The sequence below is a fragment of the Stegodyphus dumicola genome, chromosome 2 (genome assembly GCF_044657685.1).
Source record: "Stegodyphus dumicola isolate Sdum_Otavi_A_Nest chromosome 2, ASM4465768v1".
In the NCBI taxonomy this organism is placed as follows: Eukaryota; Metazoa; Arthropoda; class Arachnida; order Araneae; family Eresidae; genus Stegodyphus; species Stegodyphus dumicola.
Genome location: NC_140769.1, coordinates 96,270,862 through 96,297,041, shown reverse-complemented (window position 1 = coordinate 96,297,041; position 26,180 = coordinate 96,270,862). Strand labels below are relative to the sequence as shown.

The following is a 26,180-nucleotide window of genomic DNA, read 5'->3' as shown; positions in this document are numbered from 1 at the left end:
CTCTACGCTGATGATACAGAGATCATTATTTTTTCTGTCAACAAGAATCAAGCTTGAGTGAAAATTAAGTCTATAGAGGTTTTGTGCAACTGCTTTAGAATTTCGATCAAATAATGACAAATCCAGACTACTCAGCCATCCCGTAGCAAAGTAACTGCAACTTTAGAATGGTATTTAAGCTCAGTCATAAAAATATCCCCAAGGTTATCATCATCAGCAATGGCACGACACCACCTTTATGGCCAGTAGCCCTTTTCTATTCCACTCTCCCTCCAGCAACTGACCTCCAATTAATAATTTTGAAAATGGCGAATTCCTCATCTAAGTAGTCCCTCCATCTTTTCGTGGGTCTTTCTCTTGACTTTCCATAAACAAGAGTTGTATTAAATACTATAACGATCGTTCTCTCTGGCATTCCCAGGAGATGACCTGCCCATTTCATTCTACTTAATTTTATATATTTGATAATATCCTCATCTTTATAAGTTTTGTAGAGTTCAAAATTATATCATTTAAGCCATATATTATTCTCCAAAACAGCACCAAAAATAGTTTTTAGAGTCTTCCTTTCAGTAATTGCCAAGCAGATTTCTTCCCTCATAGTGAGAATTTACATTTCTGGAGGACAGATTAAGACAGATATTATTATCACCTTGTATAACAGAATTTTTGCCCTTCTCTTTATTATATGGGATTTTAGAAGAAATTTTAAACCAAAGAAGTAAAGAATTGCAGCAATAATCCTTTTCCTGATTTCAGGATTAATATCGTTTTGATAGTTAATTTTGAAGTACAAATAGATGAAATTTTTCGCAGATTCAAATTTCAATGGGCCAAGCGAAAATATTTTAGTTGGATTTTTGTACATTAATAATCTATAATGTTTAGTATAGTTTTTACCACGTTTTCTCTGAGCTTCATTTTCCTGCCTGAATTTTCTAGTGCCAAATAGGTCTCTCCCAGCACAGCTGTAGATCTTACAATTATACCTACATCATCAGCATAAGTCGGAATATGAACTAATTTTTTTTTCCTTCTTTCTAGGTATTTCTTTCTTCTGATGAGGAGGGACCTTTAGCTACCCTCGAAATCGATTGAGTGTTTCAATATACTTACGCTAAATACAAGGTTGTTTTTACGATTTTGATTGTCAAATTAGCGTGTTTCTCTTCTAGTTCTAGTCTATGAACTAATTTATTAAATATAGTACCTCTTGTATTAATACCAGCATGCTTATAACTTTTTCCAGAGCTAAAATAAAGAGGAGGCATGCTAACGCATCCCTCTACCTAACTCCAATGCAGTCCTTGAAGGATGTAGATGTTTCTTCTTGAACTCGTACCGCAGACATGGTTTCGATTAGAGTGAGCCTCACAAGCTTTATTAACTTTGTTGGAACTTTGAACTCAGATAGGTCTTTTAGTAACCATGCACTATTAGTGCTATCATAGGCTGCCATGACATTGGAAAACAAATGATGGGTTTCAATTCCCCAAGATTATAACTAGAGATTATCTTAGAATCAGAGTGAATTCCAGGATCGCTTGGAACGAATATATTCCCAACATCTGCAGCAAATCCATGGGGGACACCATTAAGCTTAAGCGAATTGTTATTGAAGTTTTGTTAGGTAAAGGTAAAGGTAAAAGTATGGGGGACACCAGCGATGTACCATAGGTCAACTGGTAATGCCTTCCCATACTAACTCTTTGAGAGAAAAAAAAGGGGGGGAGGTAATTGCAAGTTTTATAAGAATTTGCATAAACTGAAGCTTTTCAAAAGGTCTAAAGTTTGCCTATTATGGTATATCGTGCAATTCCACAGTACGCCCCGCATCCAGTATTTATTAAAAATAATGGTGTAGGGCATAAGTAGATTACAAAATAGTAGGAATACAATTTGAGATTCACAAGATAAATTGAACATCTGATTTGGTGCAACAAAAATAGGAGATAAACATAATTAATAAACAAATAAACATAATGAGATAATTATAATTAGTACTGGCAACACAATGTTAAATGAATTGTTATAATAATGCTGAAGAGGTAGGTGTTCATGGGTTATTTCAGATATATTGGTTTACTGCAGTTTATAAAGTTCACGAGAGGATCCATTTTGTCCATAATCACAGCATGTAAAAGTTCACTAAGTTTAAACAGTATGTGGACTTACACTTGACAGAGATCTAGGCCATAGAGTAGTTGCATAATTTTCTGAAACTTTGGATATTGATGTTTATCTTTAATTAAAAATCTTTGGAATGCCAGGAGGTCAGTTCTTGTGGATTTTATGTGAATATCCTCAGTTAAGGGGCATGAGAAAACGTAGTGATCAGGAGTTCCCTGTTCTCCACATATGTAGATGTCAGAATTTGCCAAATTTCTTGCGTAGAAATATGTGGGGAAGGGTCCATGTCCTGTTATAAAGTAATTTAAGGAAGGATTCGAGTTCAGAGATGCTAAGCTTACATTGGGCATCAAGTTATATGTGCGTCTTCCCTGTGGAGCATTGTTCCACAAATCTTGCAGAGATTTTGAAGCAAGTTGTTTTAGTTGGTATTTGAAATTTGAGCGAGGCCATGGAATGATTATTTCAGTACCATCTTGATTAATAGCTGTTTTTTGGCTAGTTCATCTGCCTGATCATTACCAAAATGGCCACTATGTCCTTTGCAGTTTACCCTGGATATTCCTAGTAGGTAAAGTAGATTAAGTCTGGCTGTGATTCGTCCCATATATACGTACGTTTCTCTGGCGCAATGTACTGTTTCTGTTAAAGACATCAAGAGCTTTCAGAGGCTCTCCAGAATGAAATCTCGAGTGTTATTTATAAAACTTAACGGTACCTTCGTAATAGTACCAACACTGAATCTGTGAGTCTTCTTTCGGAATTCTTAACCTTTCTGAGAACTTTGGATGGGAAAACCTTAGAGATGGATAATGCACTGAAGCCCTTCACAAACTACACCTCAGTTGTCAGCTTTTGACTAATTATTCATGTCTCTCCTCGTCGTTGGATTTTTCTCGTTTCCGCGGTAATGTCTTTTTCCTTCATATTTGCCACTCCCTTTCTTTAATGATATTACATAACGTCCCTATGCCATTTTTTTTTTTTTTGTTATTTTATGTATATAATTGCGTATCTGCGCACCTGCGAAGCTATGTGAACTGAGACAAAATTCTACAACTGTGGGGATAGGAATATCTAAATGAGTTCAGACCATGTGGCAACACGTTTAATTTCCTATCAGGAAACCAATTAAATATGAAGAAGCGTTTCGTGTTTGGGAGTTTAAAGTAGTTGTTTTGTTGGTTTTTAATCTTTCTTAAAATGTATTTTAAGTTTTCCGTAAGAATATTTATTGAAGTTCTTATAAACTTTTGATGGTCTATTTTATTCGTATTCTGGATGCGTTGTTAAGTATAGTTAGACACATTTTCGAAAATACGAGTTTCAGTTGTTGAACGACATTATTATTTTCCATCTAAGAAAGGTAGAAGGTAATGTTTTTATGTATTTCTTCTTTATTTTTCATTTTACCCGGCCTTTTCATTGAAAATATTTCATAGAGAATTTTCTGTTTTGAAAATTAAATCGACGGTGATGTATGCAAGGTCCACAGTATGTATTAATTTCATGATTTTTTCATTACCTAATTTTGACTTCAGGAATTCAATAACTTGAAATACAGTTAAATAGTTAAACTAGAAATATAACAAATATGTGTTTAAATATTTGCTTGTGCGCATAAATAGTTTTTATCTCTTCTTATAATACATATACTTCTTATAATACAGTATGTATACTTTATAATACATAGAGTGCCTTACATTCACGTAAAAACTATATATTTTTCAAGTTGAAATTACGATTCAAAGCAATTTGCTGAAATTCGGAAATGAAGGGAATTCATTATTAAGACTATATTTTTTGCTTGGAGAACGTAATTTAATCTAATTGTTATGGAAATGACTTTTGAATGTTTTTTGTCTGAATATACTTAAATTTATAACCACTATTATGAAATAAGAGAGCTATTTTCTGCATCCTGATGTGATTTATTTTTTTAATCACTATTATAATGTTATGCAATCACTGTTATAACAAAGCGTCCATTTTTGTAAAACGCTTTAGTGTATATAGATGAAGTATTAATATATTAAATTATAATTCAAGTGTTCATAATCTCGTTAAGCATTAATGTGTTGTATTACTGTTCTTTTCCAACATTAGTGTGTTTAGTTACTATTATCTTCAAGTGTTATTACGCTAAGTTGCTATATAATTACTTTAAAGTATGTTTTAAATACTTGCATAATATAGTTCTATAAATAAATGAAACTCATAAATTAATGTTTAAATTGTGCAAACATTTCCTCTGGATAATATTGCATGATTAGATGCATCAATTTTCGCCTGCTAGAAATATGGTTCCACAAAAAGGGAACTATTTTTTCCTCCCCATTATCTTAGTATACTTCGCTACATCACTGCGTACTACTCTGTTCATTGAAACATTTGTTCGTACATAAAAGTGTCATTTCATGAATTTGCATTTCAGGCTGTAAGAAAATTGCGCATTTTTCTTTTCAACTCAAGAAATTACTAAAAGATACAGACATCACTATTTTTGAGGTAAAGTGCAGAATTGCCCACTTATTTGTTTGGCGCTTTTTACAAGAGTAAGAAGAATTGGTTTTTGTCAATTTTCTTTGACTTGAAATAGGTGGATGTGTACATGGATACCGAGTATGTGGAATTTTTAAAAACGCGCCAAGCAGTGGGCGATTCTGCACTTTTCCCTATTTTTGTAGAGATTGATACTAAGGAAATTTTGTTTCAGCTGATTGTGCGTCAAAACCTCGATTCACTTGCACAAGGTTAAAAAATTGCCTGTTTTTTTGCTTGGTTAGCAACATGTTTATTTTCATAAATGTTTCACTCATTAACAAAACAAATTATTAGAACATTGCGAATTTTATAAAAAATAAAAGGTTAATCTTTGGATTATGGTAACTTGGCGATTTTTTGGCGAAAATTTGGCGACCAACCCTGCTACAGCAACCTGCTAGTTTTCGTTTGGACGCAATTTTGTTTTCACGAAGTAAAGGCATGTTTTTTATTTTACTCAACATTTCCAACATTTTTTTCCACCAATCTGTTAGCCGAATTACGCTTATGCTAGAACTTTTATGGAACAAACATGCTTAATCATGACGAAGATTAGGTGCGAAATTTTGACAAAGTGCAGAATCGCCTACTGCTTGCCGCGTTTTTACGAATTGCACATACACTGTATCATCCATGTACACGTCGACCTATTTTCACTTAAAAAAACATCCCAGAATTGCACAAAAATAGCATTGCGCACACTCTTGACTATATCCATGTACACAGCTAAAGTCCTAGCTAGTAACCTTTATCGCCTTAGCAAAATGTCGCCAAACTACCTGTTACCATATTCCAAAGATTAGCCAAATAAAAAATATAAATGTAATATAAATATCATATAAATGCATTTTATATTTAAATATAATTATATATTATTTCTACTTTTATTTTCATGTAGTTATATAATTTTATTATGTTACGTTTATTTTTATCATTATACATTAATTTTATTACTACTGTAAAAGTATATTAACGGGTATCCCTTGGCGAAAATTGGCGATTTTTGGGGATACATGGATACTGAGTTTGTGCAATTCTTTGACTTGTTAATTTGTCTTTGTGTAGCGGCGGTTTTTCGCTGAAATCGCCGCTACAAAAAGACAAAATAACAAGTCAAAAAATTGCAGAAACTCGGTATCCATGTACAAATTGACCTATTTTCACTTTAAAAAACAAATTACAGAATTGCCCAAACTTGGTATTGCGCCCTCCCTTGACTTTGTCCATGTACACATCGATATGTTTTCACTTAAAAAGTCAGAGAAGCACCTAATTCTAGGTAAAAGTATATTATATTTATGGAGCATTCAACTACTCAGATTACCATAAACGAAACAACAACTTGGCAATAAATAAAACAACTTCGGGATAATACAAAGGGTACCCTTCAGTCTAACCGCCATCTCATTGCGTCCGTCGTGCCCGCCCCACGATACCCACTGAAATACTAGTGAAAATGTCTGCCAACCCTTGATCTCAAGAGTTAAATACGTAGCTAAGCTTTAATTTCATGTTCTTAATCCCAGTTGCCTATTGTTACACTACTTGCTCACTGCAATAAGTTGTTAAGTAAATGTTTGTTTTAAAAGCATAGAAGTACTGTTTTAAATTTTGAAAAGTTATGGAAAAAAATAAGAACCAGTATAAATTTTAGGACAACCTTCAATTTTATCCTGCAAAGAAAGTCATTCCTACTGCAAATCAGAAAACAATATATAATCGGAGAATATATTGAATGATCTAATTAAGCAAACTACTATTAGCTAAAAAGGCATAAAAAGTTTAGCTGATTACTTTATCCATAAAACTATTTTACATGTAATATAGGATAAATTAAATGGCGTCCAAACTAATTTGTAACTAAGCAAAGAACATAAGATCTATATTTATAAACACACAGTTTGCACATTTCCGATGGCAAAAGTGGCGGAATGGCAAGACGGCTAAATATCTGAATGTCGATCCCAGGCGAACGGGCTGGCTGTATGGTTGGTATTTGTGATTTTTCTCTAGAGTAACGTGAATACGAGCCAATTCTCCTGAGAAATTCCTTCGAAATGGCATCCCTTTAGGCAGATAGTCCTTGTGTGCTTTATTGAATTTTATTAATCAGAACTGGAGTATGTCCTTCTATTTCTATTGAGCTAAAAAGGAATGTTTAAACTATATTTTTACAACCGTTTCATAAAAATTGTGTTACAAATATTTGAATATTTTTAAAACTGTATAAAATTAGTTAAGAATCACATGTCAATTGTTTTAAATATTCAATATTCACTTAGGTTATAATTTAAGCATTAAGAAAAATAACGAATTTTAATCCTTATAAATTCACTATTTAATAGTATTTAAATAAACTGATGTTTGATAAGAATAAATTTCATGTAATTTTTTAAACATAGCATATCGATCCAAAAGTGAAAAGCATTTGAATGAGTTAAAATGACCCATAAGTTCCATTTCCGCAAATTTTTCGCCCACTAGCGACCGAGCGGTAAAGTGGCTGAACACTGGTAGTTCACTGGTTGAACCCCGGTGAACAGGCTGACTGCCTGTATATTTTCGCTGTTTTCCCTATGTATAACTTGTATACGAGGCAGTTTCCCTTAGAATTCCTCTACGAAGACATTTTTCTTTTAAGTATTCAGTAGTTAATTCTAGCACTCTAAATTGACAAAGAGTTACAAATATACATTGTCCTTATTGATGCATCAATAAATTTGAACATGAAAAGTTTATTGAAAAATATTTTCTTCTCTGAATAATGGAACCCAAAACTTCACTTAAAGCATCGAATATAAAATTGGAATATCATTATCTTAGAGTATTGAATATCTTGCAATAGAAAAATTTCATTTTAGTCGCTGAGATTGTCGAGAAATTTCAGGACCTGAACCTTCTTAATGTAACCTCTTGGCTGAGAACTTGCTTTGATGTTGGTTGGTTGGTGATGGAGGACGGGGACGCCTGATGTCTAACAGAGGTCAACAGGCATGTGTCCCGCGCCCTCCACTAACCAGAAACAACTGCTTTAGGCCTCGGGAGCTTTTTAGGATGTTAACAAGAGCATTTACATGGCCGTACAAGCGCAGATTGCATTTGTTATACCGTTTTGACATTTGCTGTTACTATTGGCTGTAGTAATTATGCACATTCATAATAAAATTTAAATAAAAATACAAATTAAAGTTACAAATAGAAAAATACATTACAAAATAATAGAATTAAAATACAGGCTCATAGGTCCAAAACATTAAGTATTATGCATATACAGAAGAGGAAACGTTAAATACATGCTGGAAACAATTGATTGTACATTATTTGGTAAGTGTCTGTAATAGACTTATGTAAATTTTGTGAGTAGACTTTCGTCTGCTGATGTGGAACTACGTGCTCACTTAGTCAGCATGTAGACTATCGCAAGACTATCATGCCTTGCGAATTTTGGTTATTAAGGAGAGCATAAATCTTGGCCCATTCCCCTTGAGTGTGTTTGACAACTTTGTAGATTGTATTTACTGCCGGTTTGTGCTTTATAAGGAAGCGGTGATAAGTTTCTTTGTTGTTGATGGGACGAGAGAGGTGATTTCCTGCTCTCAGATGGCATTCAAAAACATAGTGGTCTAGAGAGCCTTCTTCTCCGCAGACGCATATGTCCGTGGTTGTTATGCCATGTCTATTGAAGTAGATCGGAAATGGGACGTGTCCCGTAATATAAGCCGTGAGAGGAGCTATTGCAATGTTGCGTTTGGTGGTGGCTTTCGAGAGGTAGCTGTATGTACGTCTTCCAGTTGTGCAGTGCATCCAGTCTTCCTGCCAAAGTTTTAGGCCTTGTACTCGTAATAGCCCTTTAGGGTAGGCAGCAGGAGCTAAGATTGTGATTTGTTCAGCTTCTGGATCAGTGGCCGCTTGCTTGGCCAAGCTATCAGCTGCTTCATTCCCCTCATTTGCTGCATGTGCCTTGATCCATGTGAAGGAGAGATGTTTCTGCGAGTTGCGCTGTAACAGTTGTTGTAATTCGATGACGAGGGGCGAGGTGTAGCTGTGATTTTCTAGAACTGTTGACATACTGTCTGTGAAAATTCTGTCCCCTTTCTATATTATTGTTGAAGATTTAATGTACCGCTGTTGTAATTGCTTGTACCTCCGCCTGGAATACGCTGTTGTTTAAATCAAAGCGTCCTTTCCATACATGGATGATTCTTCCTTTTTCATAGTGTGTAAAGGCGCTGCCTACACAGTTTTCCTGTTTAGAGCCGTCTGTGTATATTTGGGTATCCCTCGAAACTGTTATGAGATGTTAATGCTTATTCCTGTGCCTTTACATGCGGGAGGAGTGTGATAAGGGTTACCTGGGCTTTGAAACTGCAGAGAGCTGTATGTTATGTTGCATCTCTGCGGAGTTATACGAGGTTCAGAAACTGCCAAATACGAAGTGAGTATACCAATAACTATCACATATTTAAGTAAATATTAAATCTAAAGCTTTACTTCTGTAAGCAGTATTTTTATTTTAGATTATGGCCACGCATACGTGAGTGTCCGCTAAGGAACGGTGTCGTGGAAAACTTTTAAAGGGAATTTGACTCGTATTCACCTTACGCATGAAAAAAACTACGACATCTCCCATGAAAACAGCAAGTTCGACAATATTTGAACTTTGGTGGAACTAGCAGTGCTGAGTAATTTTATCGTTTCGTCCTGATGGGCCCTTCTAAATGCCATTGACATTGTTTCTACCAAAAGAATGTCTTGCATATGCAAAGAGAATATCAGCTTCTTAAATTTTAAAAAGCAGAATGTAATGGGAAGAAGCGTTTTACCTAAATTTTAAACTGATAAGTTCCTTTCCTTTAATTAAACTACTATACAATTATGAAATTCACGTTTAAATTTATACACTTGTGGATATCTAATCTACAAGTTAAGCAATGTACCTATTGCGTTATGAGAATGCGTGTAAATATTTAATCGAACAATTAAACAACGTGCGCCAAAGTTGCTTTTTGGCCAAGTATACTATTATTTACTTGATCATCTTAAAAACTTGTATTTCATAGAAATATAAAGCAACAAGATTTCCTTGCAGAAAATACTTATTTCCTTTTCTAGTTCATAGCAGTTATGCCCATATAACCAGAACATGCATCAACAATTTTGACTCAAATTTCCTGAAGAATAATAAACGAATAAGTTACGTTTAATTTAGAAACAGATTTTAAATGAAATAGTGGCCCACCAGCGGCCGAGCGGTAAAAGCCGCTAAGCACTGGCTGTTCGGTCCAGGGTTCGAGTCCCACCGAGCGGGATAGCTGCTAGGACGTTTTCGTGTTTCTCGCCATGAGTAACGTGGATCCGAGCCAGTTTACTTAAAAAAGACCTCCGCGGCGAATCCCTCCTTTTCTGTGTAGTGCCTAAGGTAGGAGCGCGTAATAAGTTAAAAGAACACAGTGGCCGGGTGAATAAAGCTGCGGTATACTTAGTTGCATCCGGGTGAGGTTCGCTGTATCCTTAAAGTCATTGTCCTGTTGAAACACGAATGCTGTTCCTAAGCCAAGTTTTTGGGCACTGAAATTCAAGTTATAGCGCAATATTTCATGTTTCACAAGTCGGATTTCCAGCCCGGTGTTTGGCTTTCACCACATATTGTCCGTCACTCCCGATGATGCTAAACTTTGATTCGTTGGAGAAAATAATCGTGTTCCAAAACTCGTCTGATAAATTAAAATGAGATTCTGCAAATTCTAATCTTTCTCTCTTGTTTATTTCTGAAATGAAAGGTTTCTTTCTAGCTGCTCTTCCATAATAACTCCCTTCAGGTATAACATTCCTTACGGTCTGTATACTGAAAGTTTTATCGGAAGTATTAGCAAAATCTTTGGCTAACTGGGGTGCACTTACTTTAGGGTTTTTCCTGACCTCTTTTCCCTTGCAGAAAATATTCGAGGCTGTCCACTTCTAATCTTATTTTCTTTTCTGTCGATCCTGTCTGGTTGAACATTTTTACAACACTGCTAACAGTAAACAAACTCATGTTCAATTGTATTCCTAAAGCACGATAAGTTAAACCCTCATTTATAAGCTGAATAATCACGTTTTTAACGTTAACATCCAACCTCTTTCGACTTCGAAGGCATTTTATTATGGTATTAGCAAAATAACGTTTTAAAAGTTTTGAAGTAGCACTGCAGACTTTATACTAACAGGGTGTATTATCAGTTTAAACACGTGACCTCAACATAAGAAAATTTGCATAGCAGTTAGAACTTTGCCAAAACTTTTTGACATGCAAATTTATGTTTTTGTTGAATATTTTGTGTAAAAGACAAAATGAAAGTTTCATTTGATTTGTGTTTTATTACCTCCTGTTTTAATGACCAGCTAAAATTCTAAAATTATCAAGCATTTCCTTTTCTAGCTAATATGATCAATTATAGGAAATTGTCAATACTTTTTTATCCACTGTACTTCCACGTAATACGTATATATTACTGTGTTCAGCTTCCAAATTATTAAAGAAATAATGAAATTGCTTGCGACTTAGTTCTTTGGACCGGATGAAATTAACCACTTTTACAACAAACGTGGCATGCTGAAAAGTCTGTGAAGAACTTCTTGTACAAATTTTCTTGGTAGCTGATACAGTGGAAAGCCGTCACAGTATTTCCACATACTTTTTCGTTAGATTTGAGTACTGTTATATTTTCTTTCATCCACCCCCCCCGATGTGTGACTCAGGAGAATTCCTGGGAAGTACTGGCTAGGATTTGTACTTAGGCTGTCTCAACCACGGTGGTATATAATTTGTCTTCACAAGACTAGAGCCCGAGTTTATACTCAGGTTGGTTCAGGCTTGGCAGGGGCCATACTGGTAGTGTCGTGTCTGTTCCTCTGGCTGTGTTGGAGTTATATCGTATGTAGATTTGACCTAATCGACGGGGGTTTGGCCCAGTGACGGGGACTGACAGAGTAAGGCAAAGCACTGAAACGAATTTATTTGATACTGAGGGAGTGGTGCCCCCAAGGCAAAGATGTCTGAGACCAATTTTTGTATTACGTTCCAACGTTTTCGTCCTTGCTGAGGCTATGTATAAAGCCGAGCAGGAACTGTGAGGTCTGCGCCGCCATTGAGGGGTCTCTGGAATTTGGATATCTCAACCCCGATAAGATCTCAACCCGATAAGATACCTTCTCTAGCGTCATGTCCTGTCTTTCATCCAGTCACAGAAGAGGCACCATTTGTGCTTATGGCAGATATATTGCTCAAATCGGTATTAGACCGTTTTTATCACACTTGAGCACGAATCTGATCCCCGTGTTGCACATTTAAGTGCAACAATATTGAGCAATTCCCCTACAATCATTAAGTTTCTATCAATGCCACGAATAAAAATGACTGCTTATGCAGTATCTGTTGCATCCGCAACTCATCCACTCTACAGAACAAAAACAAGTCCTTGGATTTGGATTTCAATTTATAGAATATAACTGCTGCCAGATCTCCTCTCGTCTCGCTACTGTCGTATAAGGCAAACTAATGTTCAAAATAGCTTGAGCATGTGATGAATAAAGCATATCAACTGCACGCTGAAGACTTTCTTTTACGAATCTCCATCGCGAAAGATTTTCAATGTTTAGCGGTTTTTCTGCTATTATGCAGCAAATATGAACGCCATAATCTTTATTTGCTCTGAAAGAAAGCTGCTGACAATTTAAATTTTACTTTAATTTGCTGACTTTATTATTTATGTCTTTTTACATTAAAACTTACTGATATTATTCTATTTTCAGATTTTGCTTTGTCTTTCATATGTTTATGGCTTACATGCAACAGCTTATCGAAATATTTAGCTCCATCATTTGGGAAAGTGTATACCAGTGCTTAGAACTTCTTGGTTTACATACTGATATAGACGATGACTTGTTTCAAAATATGACAACTACGAATGATTCAAAAATACTTTTTCGAATATATTTATTAGTACCTTTCGAGACACAATGGAGATTTTTAAAGGAAAATAGAGTCTGCATATTTTTCAGACTAAGCTGTTTCAAAGATGATGGGAAACGTTTTAAAACTTTTGAACATGGAGAGACTGAAATTTTACCTTACAGTAACTTCAAAACTATTTCAAACTGTTTTTCTAAACAACTCCCTGACAGCTTTCCAAAAAAGTGTTCTAGGTTGAATTTTATGAGTATGCAAAATAATCACATGATATATTACGTTGAAACACGCATTACGTTTCCTGAAAGAAGTCATGGCGATGCTACTCATGAGGAAAATGAAAGCTATTCAGAATCACAGCCAGAAGCTAACATGAATACAAATTCATTAGAAGTAGCTGAAATGAATATGATGAAAGATATTTCTGAAGATACTAGTAGTATTCTCCACTCTTCTAACTTTGTCAAAGCGAAAGAAAATCAGAATACATCTTATCAACAAGATGAAATATCTTCTAGTGCTAAATCTTTTCAATGCAGCTTGGAAAGGAAGATGAACACCAATGTAGCTGTCAAACCTTCTACGCCAAAACGCATAAGTAAAAGTCCTGAAAACAAAACATTAGAAATATCCTCTAAGACGGTAAGTGATAATTTTCTTTCAAAAGATTACCAAATTGGATGCGATTCTCTTCTTGAAAGCAGAGTATCTGCAGTTGTAAATCAGCTCCTAAACTTTTATCATTTGTGCACATGCCCGGAGATTAGAAATTTAACTTCAAGACTTAACAATTTTCAATCGCATCTGAAGGAAGTAAAATACACCGAATTAATATCAATGCATTTGGAAGTTATTGAAGAATGCTTAAAGAATTGTACATCAGTTTCTTCAGATACAAATCAAAGTGAAAAAACAATTCAACATATTCATCCGCTCAGTTTCTATAATTCCTCAAAATCACATGAGATGCTAGATGAAAAAGCCAGTCATACTTCAGTTAGTGACCCTCAGTTTACATTTACACAAATTCTTGAAGATATCATAAAAGAAATACAAAATCCCATGCCTCCTGCAAAAGATAAAGTGTTTAAAGAATCAAAAGTAGAGCGGGCAGTTAATGCTGATTCAGTTGAAATGAATACTCTGAACGAAGACATTTTGAATGGAAATGTTGTAGACCACGTTATTTTGCCAATTTTTACAGACAGAAGTCAAATTACGCCTAATAAGCAAGATGGAATATCTTTTAGTGGCAAGCGATCCTTTCAAAGCAATTTTAAACGGAAGCGAGACTGCGAGTTATCTCCAATAAAAAGGCATCTGTCTTTTGAATCCTCAGAGCTTTTAGAAATGAAATCAACCAGCACACAAATGCCAGAATCCCTCGCTGTGGGAGCACAAACTGGCATACACTTAGAAACGATTATGACAAAGGATTCTTCTTCAGAAGGAAATCCGATCCCACGGAATTTTCTGGAAACTCATATTTCAGTGATTTTAGATGAAATTTTGAATATTTCTCATTGTCATTCCATTTGCCCACCTGGTCAAATCCAAGACATAGTTTCCACACTTGTTGAGATTCAGAATATCATTCCCAGGTTTCTCAAATTTCATCATGAGAATAACAAGCTTACTGAAGCAATACTTGCAATGTTTGAAAATATAGAACAATATTTAAAGGAATTGTCAAACATTATTTTACGAATAGGGCAAATGGATAAAACAGAACAACAAAGACTGTTTCTCATTTCTTATTCTAAAAATCAACGTATAGCATTAACTCAAACAAGTTATTATTATGATCCAAAGGATGATCCTCGAATTACGCTTGTACGAATTCTCAACACTACTTCAGAATATGTAATGATATTCAAATCTCGAGGTGAATATTTGTTGGAAACTTTAACATCATTAAGCATCAGTGAATCTCAAAATTCTGTTGTAAATTGTGTAACTGAAGCTGAGCCATTAAATGCAGATGATAACACTGAATATATCGGAAAAAAGTTTGAATTTTTGTGGCAAGAGGAATTTACTAACATTACATATTTATCAGAGAAAAAAGAAAACGATTCAACCACACAAGAATGTGACAGCACTTCTGATCCAAATGCCGAAGAATGTCATTCATTCTATCCCAGAGGAAAGGAAATTATTTTATCTGATGACAAATGCGAATCTTCATCAGACCCTACCAACGTTAATGATAGTGCCCTTCCAGTTACGCAGCTGCCGTCTTCACAGTATAATAAGAGTATGGTAGATTATACCCACGCAGATAGAATGCAGCCATCCTCGAAGCCTGCCAATTATGGAAATATCAGAAGCTATTGTAAAAAACTATACTCAGATTCATCTGTTTCTTCAAAGATAGATTCACCTTGCGCTTCTAGTTCTGAAATGCATTTTAGAGATTATAGTTACAGATTATATCCAGGTCCGATTATAGATCCTAAAAAAGTAAAAAAAGATAATAGATTTCAAAAAAAGTTCTATAAACAAAGCAGTGAATCGAAAAAAAATATAGGAAAGAAAATAATAAAAGAAAAACAGAATGACCAACCAGAATTTTCATCTCGAACATTGCCACTGGGTGAGCATTTTGAAAATATCAGAAGTCCTGATAAAGAATGTAATCCAAATCCTTCTAATTTCTCGATGTTCAACGTACAGTATGCTTCTAGTTCCAAAGACTGTAGCTACACATTATATCCAGGCCCGATTATAGATTCTGAAAAAGTAAAAAAAGATAATAGATTTCAAAAAAAGTTCTATAAACAAAGCCGTGAATCAAAAGAAAATATAGGTAAGAAAATAATAGAAGGAAAACAGAATGACCAACCAGAATTTGTATCTCAGACGTTGGCCCTGCGTGAACATTTTGAAAGTATTAAAAGTCCTGACAAAGAATGTGATCGAAACCCTTCTAAATTCACAACGTTCCACATACAGTGTCTTTCTAGTTCCAAAGAGACTTTTAGTCATTTAGATTATAAACAAGAACTTACGAAAGTGATAAAATATCATAGATGGCAAAAACAAAAGTTAGAAAATGAAAATTTTGATGCTAGCAACTGTAGTGAATTTTCAGATTTGCCGAACAGCACTTTAGTTCCAGAACTACCGATCGCTTCAAACTCTGATAACTTGGCGAGTTCTACAAATTTGTTCTCATCAAGTGCAGCTTGTTCAAAAACCGAGTATAATTTAGATAATTCAACACCAGACTCGTACAAAATCAGTTCTAAAACAGAAACCTCACCCAAGAATGAATCCTATACTGCAGATGAATGTATCACCTTGCAGACACAATCTGTCGACGAAAGTTCTGCTATCAGCCTGCAAACTTATTACTTAGCAACTGTATATCCCTTATCACATGAACACCGAACTCAAAATCTCAATGTGCTATTTTGCAGGAATTCTCCTGGTGATAATTTAGGAATTAGCTATAATAATAGAATTCCCTTGAGACCGGCTTTAAAAGTAATAAATTACGATAAGAAAATGGTTCAAGAGGAGATATCAGCAGAAGAATTTTTAGCCACATCTCGTAACCTCGTCGAAGACTGTAAAGGAATGACTGATGAAGATAGATTTTTGTATACATTAAAAGTGCCAGTGATACCAATTAAACTTGAAAGTAACTGCATTCCAAAAAGGACAATTAATACTGATGATACAGCAGATAATGCAGAAAATTAGAAGAAATGCTAATCCAATATATATATTTCATTTTGTTTAACAATAGTCCACGTTCTATATATCTTTGTTTTTCCCTGAAATGGAAAAGGTATTTAAGCATTTTCTGAACAGAATAGAGTTCTTGCGCAAATCTTAACTCGATCATTAGTTTCAGCCTCTATTATAATAATAGTTAATTATTTAAAAATTTATACATCAGTCTATAAGACATTAGAAACCTTATACCTATTCAGATCATCAGGCAGTTATTAAAGAAATATTTCAGTCGAAAATAATGAGTTCTAATTAATAATTTTAAAACAGAAGGAATAATGATGATCAACTTCTTTCACCTAACATCCTTAACTTGACGACAAAAATCACAACGTAATGATTTCCATGTGATTATCTTGACATCCAGCTTTAATTTAAACTTCTTGCCCTCAAAATTATATCGAAGAATTAGGAAAATTATTGTTATCTAAGTCTTTAATGTTAAACAGAAATGGAAAATTTACTTCTATTACCTTAATCACTCCCACGCTGTAAGTTGTCATTAATTATGACGAAAATATCTATCAAGTATCGGCAGTGAACCTACCATTATACACATGATGCAAATAATATATTAGAAGAAAATTTAATTTAGAAAATACGAAAATCTCAAACTCAAATACTTTATTGGAATGCTCGTAACTATAATAATTTATATAATCTGGGGAAAAAACGAAATATTTAGAAATTATTTTCCATAGACTAGCTTGAAGAATGTGGCTTTACCTTTCCTTTTGAAGATATGAAAACAAGTAACCCAGTTTTCCCTTCTCACGAATTTGTTTTCACATTCCAAGAAATCATGAATGATTTAACGACATGTATTTGTTTGCCGACATGCGCATTGTTGACAGAAATAGAAACTTTTATATGAAATTGCGCAGAACCTCATTAACTTTGCTTTTGGATTAGAAATTAACTATATAATGAAGTGGACACTAAAACAATAATTCTAGCCAAGGAATTATCGCATATTATGAAAGTGCTTTTAAAACATACCTGGCTATTCCTTTCTGTCTGATGCTTAATTATTGTTTTATTGGATTAACTGTGAATTCAAATATTTTTTTAACTTTACTACTGAAAACATTTTAGCTGTTCAAAAGAAAATTTTGAAATATTAAATTCATTTTATCCATTTTATTGGTGCTTGAATTTCCCCAAATATTAACATACAGTGTGAGACAAAACCATTATCCTTATTAAATATTCTAATTAATACTAATTAAACTTTCATTAGCACATAATCGTATTAAGGCATGAATGTTATATATGAACACACTAAACGAGTAAAATGACATTTACGTTTTACATCTCGTCAATTGAAATGTCAATCGCAAACTATATTTTCTTAAGAAGAAAAGTATCTTACTTGCATAAAATTTTCAGGTAATGACTAAAAAGGCCTTACGGATATTACTTTGTTTAGAAAATACACTTTTATTACTGTTTATTACAATTTCCACCTAGTTACAATAAGTCTTTTACATCAGTTTTATCTAACGATAACTATGCAGTGCTCAAAACAATGAATACTCCAACAAAACGCTAATTGCCTTTTACAGCAGATGAAATTCTGGACCTCTAACTTTTCAGCTATTAAAGTTTTAAACCTTTCGGTCCCACCGGAACATATATATCCCGCAGATATTTCCAATACACCCTATAAGATAAATAAGCTTGAACTTTAGTGGAGTGCATCTCCCACTGGTTTTCTGTGATTACGCTGTCATTAAACTTTTCTCTGAAATTTTAACATTTTTCTGAAGTTTTAAATCTGATTAAACTTATTTCTGTGATTAAACTTTTTATTTTTGAAACGAAAAAACTGGCGTTAAAAGGGTTTGGATCTAAAACAGAGGTACGGTTCAGTTCCAAAATCTTTCAATTTTATAATTCCGATCTCACAAGCTCAAACTAAAAGAACTGCTTTCTGAAATAAGGTCGTATACGTTTTTAAATTTCGCGTTCATTTACAGGAATTGTGTCATCATTTGGAATATTTCGAAAATAAATTCTAAATAATAATGGTTCTCTTCCTCTATAAGACAAAACACTCCTGCAACAATAACTTCTTATTAAACAATTTCCTCTTAAAAAAATATATGTTCCAATTTGATCCTTCCGGCTAAAATATACTTGGGTCATCTCATTTTGACTATCGTTAATTCCTGAACAAGCATTCCTCTACGATTAATTATTTCAATAAACAAAAGGTAACTATGAACAATGTGATTCAAAAACTACATTAACAGTAATTTCCTTGGAAAAAGGATAATAGTATAAGAGATAAGAACAAATAATATATTTAACAGTGGCTAACAAGCCCATACATCTTTCAGTAGATACATTTGGTAGTAGAGACCCAAAATGAATTGTTTAAACTCTTTACTTGATGCGTGAAGATTATTATGAAGTCACTAGTATCACAGCTAGGATTATTCATGGTACAGACATATTATTATGCAAGCCTGTAAGTTCCTACACATTTACATACGCTCTTCAACCATAAATGGGCATAAATCAGCTGTTATCTGGCAAACCAGAAAAATAAAATTTACATTAATTATACAGTATAACAGTATAATTGTACAGGCATCATTGAATAACGTAATATATAGATCGAGAGTTTTATTTATATTGGGAAAACGTCTCATAAGCATACGTCACATAATATTATGAGCGATATACTGGATAACGTAAGCGTCCGAGAGGTCAAATCGCTGAGCACTGGTAATTCGGTCCAGGGTAAGAATCCAAGAGAACGATCTGAATGTATAGCCTTTTTTGTGGTTTTTCTCAATGTGTAACGTGTATGCAAGCTAGCTCCTATTGAAATGTCCTCCACGAAGGCGTCCGTCTCCTTATATAGCCCTCCTACGCCTTGTCATAACTAAATAAACCAAAACAAAGCAAACTTGAATACGTAACATATATGAATGGGTATGGGCTTACGGGCCACCATGTAGTTAGTCGGAACAGCAGGATCCAGTTTTGATAATATAATAAAGTTGCTGATTCATCAGTACCTCACAAGCGGTAAAATAATGACCACAAATGGCGTAATGAAAAAGACATCTGAAAGCTGGTAGTTGGTCCAAAAAAGTAAATGAGAAAATTAAATTCAAATTGAAAGGCATCCTTGTTGTTAGCAGTTATAGAACATTTTGGTAACAATCGCAGATGAGCTGCTTTTAAGTCCATTGAAAATTAGTACAGTCACCGAGGTCACCGAGGAATAAATATATATATTTTTATAAAGTCACCGAGGAATGCGCTGCTGCTTATAACCACCAGTGACGGAGTGGATAAGACTTGTGGAATACAAGTAATTCTATTAGAATTTAAACACTGATAAAGAGGCAGATTTCATGGATGTTTTACTTTTTTTTATTCCTCCTCCTTATACAGAACGTGGATGCGAAGCAGTTTGGAAAATCCTTAATGGAAACATTCCTCAAATAAGTAACTCTTATGGGTTTTGTCTTGGTTAAACCCTCCCCACTCCAATAAAAACGAGTTAGGAAAGATAATTTTGAAGATTAATAATTCTAACTAGTTAAAGTCCTGAAAATCAAGATCACAGATATAACTTTGGAGAATAGTAAAAATATGTTGAAAAATTAATTGCATTTTGAAAAAATGCTGAAATAAATGAAACCACAAACCTAACTAGGCTATCTACAAAAGAGGAAAGTCAAAAAGACGTGCACTAGAAGTATCGAGAACATTTGCGTAAGTAGGGCCTGATTACAAAAGATCAAATGGGCACAAATCCTTCCAGATCAGCCTCAAAATCATATGTCAGATCTAGATAGGTGAGTTTAGTTATTGGTTTTGTTTTTTCTTAGTAGTAAATGAAATGTTAAACCAAACTAAACATGGAAATAAGTCAAAAGTTTACCTAATTGTAGCAAAACACGCAAGGGGCTAACTGCCTAAGGGAGTGATGTCCTGGAGTCTAAGCTAAAAGGGCTCGTGTCTATATTACGCTTAGAGAAAAGAACGGAAATGCATATTCAACCAGCATGTTCGCTTGGAATCGAAGCAGAAACAAAGTACCAGTTCAGCGGTTTTGCCACTCTGCCGCTGAATAGCCTCTACCGTATCTAATTTGCTGTGTTTTTTTATGATTTTTAAGGAAAAATGTCAAATACCTCTTTCATGGTGGAAAGAAACTACCAGAAGCAATAATTTTTTCCATAATGGAAAGAAACTATTTTTATACCTTCGCTCATATACCTACTACTAAATCATTAAACAGTTTAATTTATTTGCGTTGTCTGTGAAAGGAAATCCGACGATTATAAACAAGTCGGATATCTGTGGTAAAGTTTGAATTAAAATCAACATGATTTCTTTATTGTTCTTCTCTTTTTACCCAGCCAAAATTACAGCCATGCGGAATTAAATTTAATCCCAGTCAAAAATTTTATTGAAAAAAAAAATAAATAAAAATTTAAACAATTACTCAAATGCATTCTGCATAACATGTCACGGCAACAGTATTGCAAAATTAAACGTAATCATCATCATCTTCAACGCTGTTGACTTCAGCTAACCACTATGTATAGCCGAATTAATTCCACGAATACTGGCACACATTATTTGAGTAGAGAACTGTAATGCTTGCAAGCTCACAGAATTACTCCTGATATAATATCTCATGCAACAAATACCCACATGGATGAAAGTTCAAATAGTAGATAAAAGCCAACACTGATAAAAACCTACTCTGATATAAGTCCTTTCCAATAAAAGCAGCCATGAATTAAACGACACATGGTTTTTATCAATAAAAAAGCATTTATGATTGTAACTATAATAAACGTAATATTTGAATCGATTTTTGTTGTATCCAAAGTATATCTCTTTATATATTTTATCACTATTTTATTTATATATTTAAATCGAAAATAAAGTCTCTTTTTTTATTTCATTTTTCAGTGTAACAGTGTAGAGTAAGGCTGCAAGCATGTGCGAAACTGTAAATTTTCTGTCGGACATCTAGCACGCTGCTCTTGCAATTTTTCGAATTACTGTGCCGAACTAACAAAAAATAAGAACGTGTATAAGAGCCACTTTCCCTTAAAACGTCCTCCGAGAAGACATCTCTCCCTTTAAGCAGATAACCCTAGTGTGCTCTGCCGTAATCTCAATCAAAATAAGGTCCAAGAAATCAAAATGGCACAAAACGAGTTTCCCGGTTTTCTAGGGCTAAATTTGTTTACAGTACACTAGTTTTTTTCCCATTTGCACTTCAGTGTGCTTTCACTGAAACTCGCAACTAATAATGCTTACCAATTTCATTCCCACAAATCATAAGCGACGGATGTTAAGAAGTAAGTTGAGTTTTAACTTTTGTAGCCAGCACTTGATTTCGTTTTTCTAGGATCTCAACCCGTTTTCAATATAATTCTATGTAAGTGATTACGCATTCTGTTAAATAAATTTATTAGAGTTAGTTAGTTAGAACAGGGTTTTTTTAAACTGCGTGACCTGCAGCAGGGGGGGTCGCCAAAAGTTTTAGCTGTTAATTCGAAGGGCTTTGTATTTGGAGGATTATTGTTTTCCGATTTTGCGTTGGTTCACTATAAATGTCAGTTTTAATTTTCAGATTGTTGCCACCAAATGTTAGATTCCTGCATTATATTTGAAGAAATTAAATAATGAAAAATCTGTAAAAATGAATGTATATTTCTCGCATTGGGATAAAACAACGGTACATAGAGCCATTGAATTTTTAATGACGAATATGGGTACAGGGAAGCACAAATTTGAAATTTGGAATTTGTTTTATTATCGATTTCATATTTTGTAAATCTTTAACGAATTTTTGATTAGCAAACTCAAGGATTTCAAAGCGTGCAATCGCAACGTTGCACAGAAAAAACATTTTTATCTCCAACGCGTATCGGAAATTCTAAAGCTATTTTGCGATATTGCTCTTGAACTGAATTTTATGGTTTAAGTGGAAATAACGTGATATTAACGAATAAAGGTAACAGACAAAATGTTAGAAAAACGCCCCTTTGGACGTAATTTAAATTCTGAAACCTTTTCAGATTTTTTTCTTTTTTTGTAATAATTTTACAATTACCGAATTTTTTACACAATACATGTGAAAAAGATAAAGATAACACAATGCAGTCAAAGAAAAAACGAAAACGTTTTCAAGCATTCTTTTTATAATATAAACGTCCATTTTACTTGCTTTGCACTTGACGCTGTCATTTCATCTGTTTCATCTGTTAAAATTTTCACGTTGTTCTGTGTCTTAAAATTAGAAATTAAAGTTAATGGCCTGCAATAGTATACTACAATAACCAAGTGAAAATATTGACGATTTCACTCACCCGTGTGTCGGATTTGTGCAATGCTTATGGGGGTACCACAAAATTTTCGTAAATATTACGGGGTCGAGGGATCGCGAAAAAATTCTCAATGATAAAAAGCGGTCGGGACTGAAAAGTGTTTAAGAAGCCCTGGTTTAGAATATACTTTTAACTGTTTGGTAAATCACATAGATCCTTTCCTGAAATAGCTAATTTATAATTAATATAATAAAAAAGCAGAAATCCCGGCAATAATATAATCCACAGAACGCAAAATACATTTTATCTAAAGTTTTTCAGCGTTGACTTAAATGTCTGGTAAATGATTCTGATGTTAATTATAACTGAAAGTAGGGTACTTTTCGGTTAGCCGAGCGCAAGCAGAAAGTCGCCAAATAATTTAAACCAGCTTGCGTTCAAACTTGACAGGAATCAATCACCGTCATTTCCAGTATTCATTTAAAACAAGCAACACCGATTTTTACTATTACACAAATTTTGTACTCAAAAATACTCAATATTTTGGACTTAACACAAAGTGAAAAATAGGCCGTCTCCTTTTTGTAAAAAAGAGGGGTATTGGCAACAAATTCAATGTAGAAATTGAAAAAGCCGGAGCAATGCCAATCAGCACATGGAGTTGTACTTTGCCGAATTTATGTGTAGAAGAGATTTAAAGATCCATTTGAAGAAATTCTCAAGGAAATTTGTATGTTTTGAAGGAATCGAATAAGTATAAGAAATTTTTCTTTGCATATTCATGAAAATAAATACTTTTATTTGTGTATTGATGAAAGTTTTCAGCTTTGTTTTGGGTAACCGACATTTTATTCTGATCACTTATGTAAATAGACCTAAAATATCGAAAAAAAAAAAGAGTTTGTGGTATTTACCCCCATTAACCGAACAGTACTGAAAATAGTTAACATTAAAAGAAAACTTTGAAGCACTGACATATTGAGACAAATTTAGAAAAAAAAATCTGAGTTTTGATTTGCATTACATTACACAAACAATTTTTAATTACTAACTCAAGTAGGAATTTCATATTTATAATAATTATTGAAGCAGTAATAAGTATATTACCATTCGAAGCAAAACCAAAATCACGATTTTTTTATTACGAGTTACTTTTACGACATCTATGTAAGTAATAGTTTCTTTTGACCTTTAAATATTGTTAAAACATCCGATAGCTATTGAATGTAAAAATTACTGTGTTTCTATGTGTATGCTCAAATCTCTTTTATTTGAAATATCTGAGGATTCAGTACAACTTCCAAAATGAGAAGCTGTATAACGTTTTAAATTATCCAACTTCACTAAAGCTTTTAGGACATGAAATACATCTGAAGCTCGTCCATAAGAATTCAAATATGTATTCATGCTTACATGCTTTCAAGAAAAAAATAAACATTTCGCTCAAGTAAAATTTCAAAAATGAATTGTTTCATGAATTCTTAAATTATCAACGCAACTAAAACGTTTCAAATACATACTGCATTAGAAAATGTATTTTTGTTATGAATCTTCTTATGCCTGTTTAAATCACTTCGTCGAGTAAAGGACCTTTTACATGCCACATAATGAAAGGCACGTTTTCCGGAATGGACTTTTAGACGGTGATTTGCATTTCTCTCCATAGAAGGTCCCAAAGAGTGAGAGATTATCGTTCGCCACCCTTTAGTTAGGCGCACTTATAGAGACGTTAAGTTTTTTGGAGCTGAAAGCCTGATAAATCCACTACGACCCCGCCGGTATCCGAAACAGGGATCTTTCAACTGCGGACTGAATGTGTTAATATTTACATCACGAGAGCGCCTACGGGGGAAGGAAACTATTATAAGTTAGCATAAATCAATTAAAATTTATAACTTTTCTAGACCAGAATCAACTTTTTTCAGCTGCGAATTCATAAATGGAAAATTCAATGTGGGAATGTCTTGAAATCTTAATTTTTTCAAAATTAATTTTAGAGAAATTTGCTTCAAAAATAAGATTCAAATCTATTATCTTTTATACGGAAGAAGTATATATTACTGATTTTTTAAAACCACTGCAGTATAGCAATATTATAAGCTCATGTGATTTCATGAGTAATATACACTGAAGTGACAAAAGTCATGAGATACCTCCTAATATTTTGTCAGTCCTCCTTTTGCCCGGCGAAGTGCAGCACCTCGACGTGGCATGAACTCAACAAGTCGTTGGATCAGGGACCATGCAGGAATATTGAGCCATGCCTGCCTCTATAGACGTCCATAATTGTGAAATTGTTGACGGTGCAGGGTTTTGGGCACGAACTGACTTCTCGATATCCCATAAATGTTCGATGGGATACATGTCGGGCGATCTAGGTGGCCAGATCATTCGCTGGAATTATCCAGAATGTTCTTCTAACCAATCGCGAACAATTGTGGCCCGGTGACATGGCGCATTGTCATCCATAAAAATCCCATCGTTGTTTGAGTACGTGAAGTCCATGAATGGCTGTAAGTGATCTCCAAGTAGCTGAAGGTATCCATTTCCAGTCAATGATTGGTTCAGTTGCACCAGAGGACCGAGTCCATGCCATGTAAAAACAGCCCAGACCATTATGGAACCACCACCTCCTTGAGCAGTGCCTTGTTGACAAGTTGGGTCCATGGCTTCGTGGGGTCTGCGCCACACTCGAACCCTACCATCAGTTTTTACCAACTGAATTCGTGACTCATCTGACCAAGCCACGGTTTTCCATTCGTTTAGGGATCAACCGATATGCTCACGAGCCCACGAGAGTCGCTGCAGGCGATGTCGTGCTGTCAGTAAAGGCACTCGAGTCGGTCTTCTGCTGGCATAGCTTAAGGAAGACAAATTTCGTCGCATTTTCCTATCGTACACGTCCCACATTGATTTCTGCTGTTATTTGACGCAGTGTTGCTTGTCTGTGAACATTGACAACTCTACGCAGATGTCGCTGGTCTCGGTCGTTAAGTGCAGGTGGTCGGCCACTGCGCTGTCCATAGTGGGATGTTATGCCTGAAATTAGATACTCTCGGCACACTCTTGACACTGTGGTTGTCGGAATGTTGAATTCCCTAACGTATCCGAAATGGAATGACCCATGCGTCTAGCTCCAACTACCATTCTGCGTTCAAAGTCTGTTAATTCTCGTTGTGCGGCCATAATCACGTCAAAGCCTCTTCACATGAATAACTTGAACACAAATGAAAGCCCTGACTGACTGACTGACTGGCAGGTTATTGCCGGCAATGCAGTCCTGTGAACTGCGTATCCGGCTCTATCAAACTAGCCCCAATGGCGACATCACGATAAGTCAATCGTCACGTACATACAGTGCCAAAGAACTTCGCATTTATACATTTTCTACGCGATACTACTGACATCTGTATATTTGTATATTGCTATCCCATGACTTTTGTCATTTCAGTGTAAGTAACCATCCAAAAATCTGTAAGGAAGAGTGAAGCAAAAATGTAAAG

At 34.5% G+C, this 26,180-nt stretch overlaps 1 protein-coding gene across 1 annotated transcript; it reads left to right on the top strand.

Annotated features, from left to right (window-relative positions):
• The first annotated feature begins 3,050 nt into the window (after positions 1-3,050).
• LOC146998525 (uncharacterized) lies at positions 3,051-17,519 on the top strand. The gene is made up of 2 exons (XM_085810946.1): positions 3,051-3,503; positions 12,466-17,519. The coding sequence occupies exon 2, from the start codon at positions 12,485-12,487 to the stop codon at positions 16,328-16,330; it is 3,846 nt and encodes a 1,281-aa protein (XP_085667072.1). The 5' UTR covers positions 3,051-3,503; positions 12,466-12,484; the 3' UTR covers positions 16,331-17,519.
• The last annotated feature ends 8,661 nt before the right edge of the window (positions 17,520-26,180 follow it).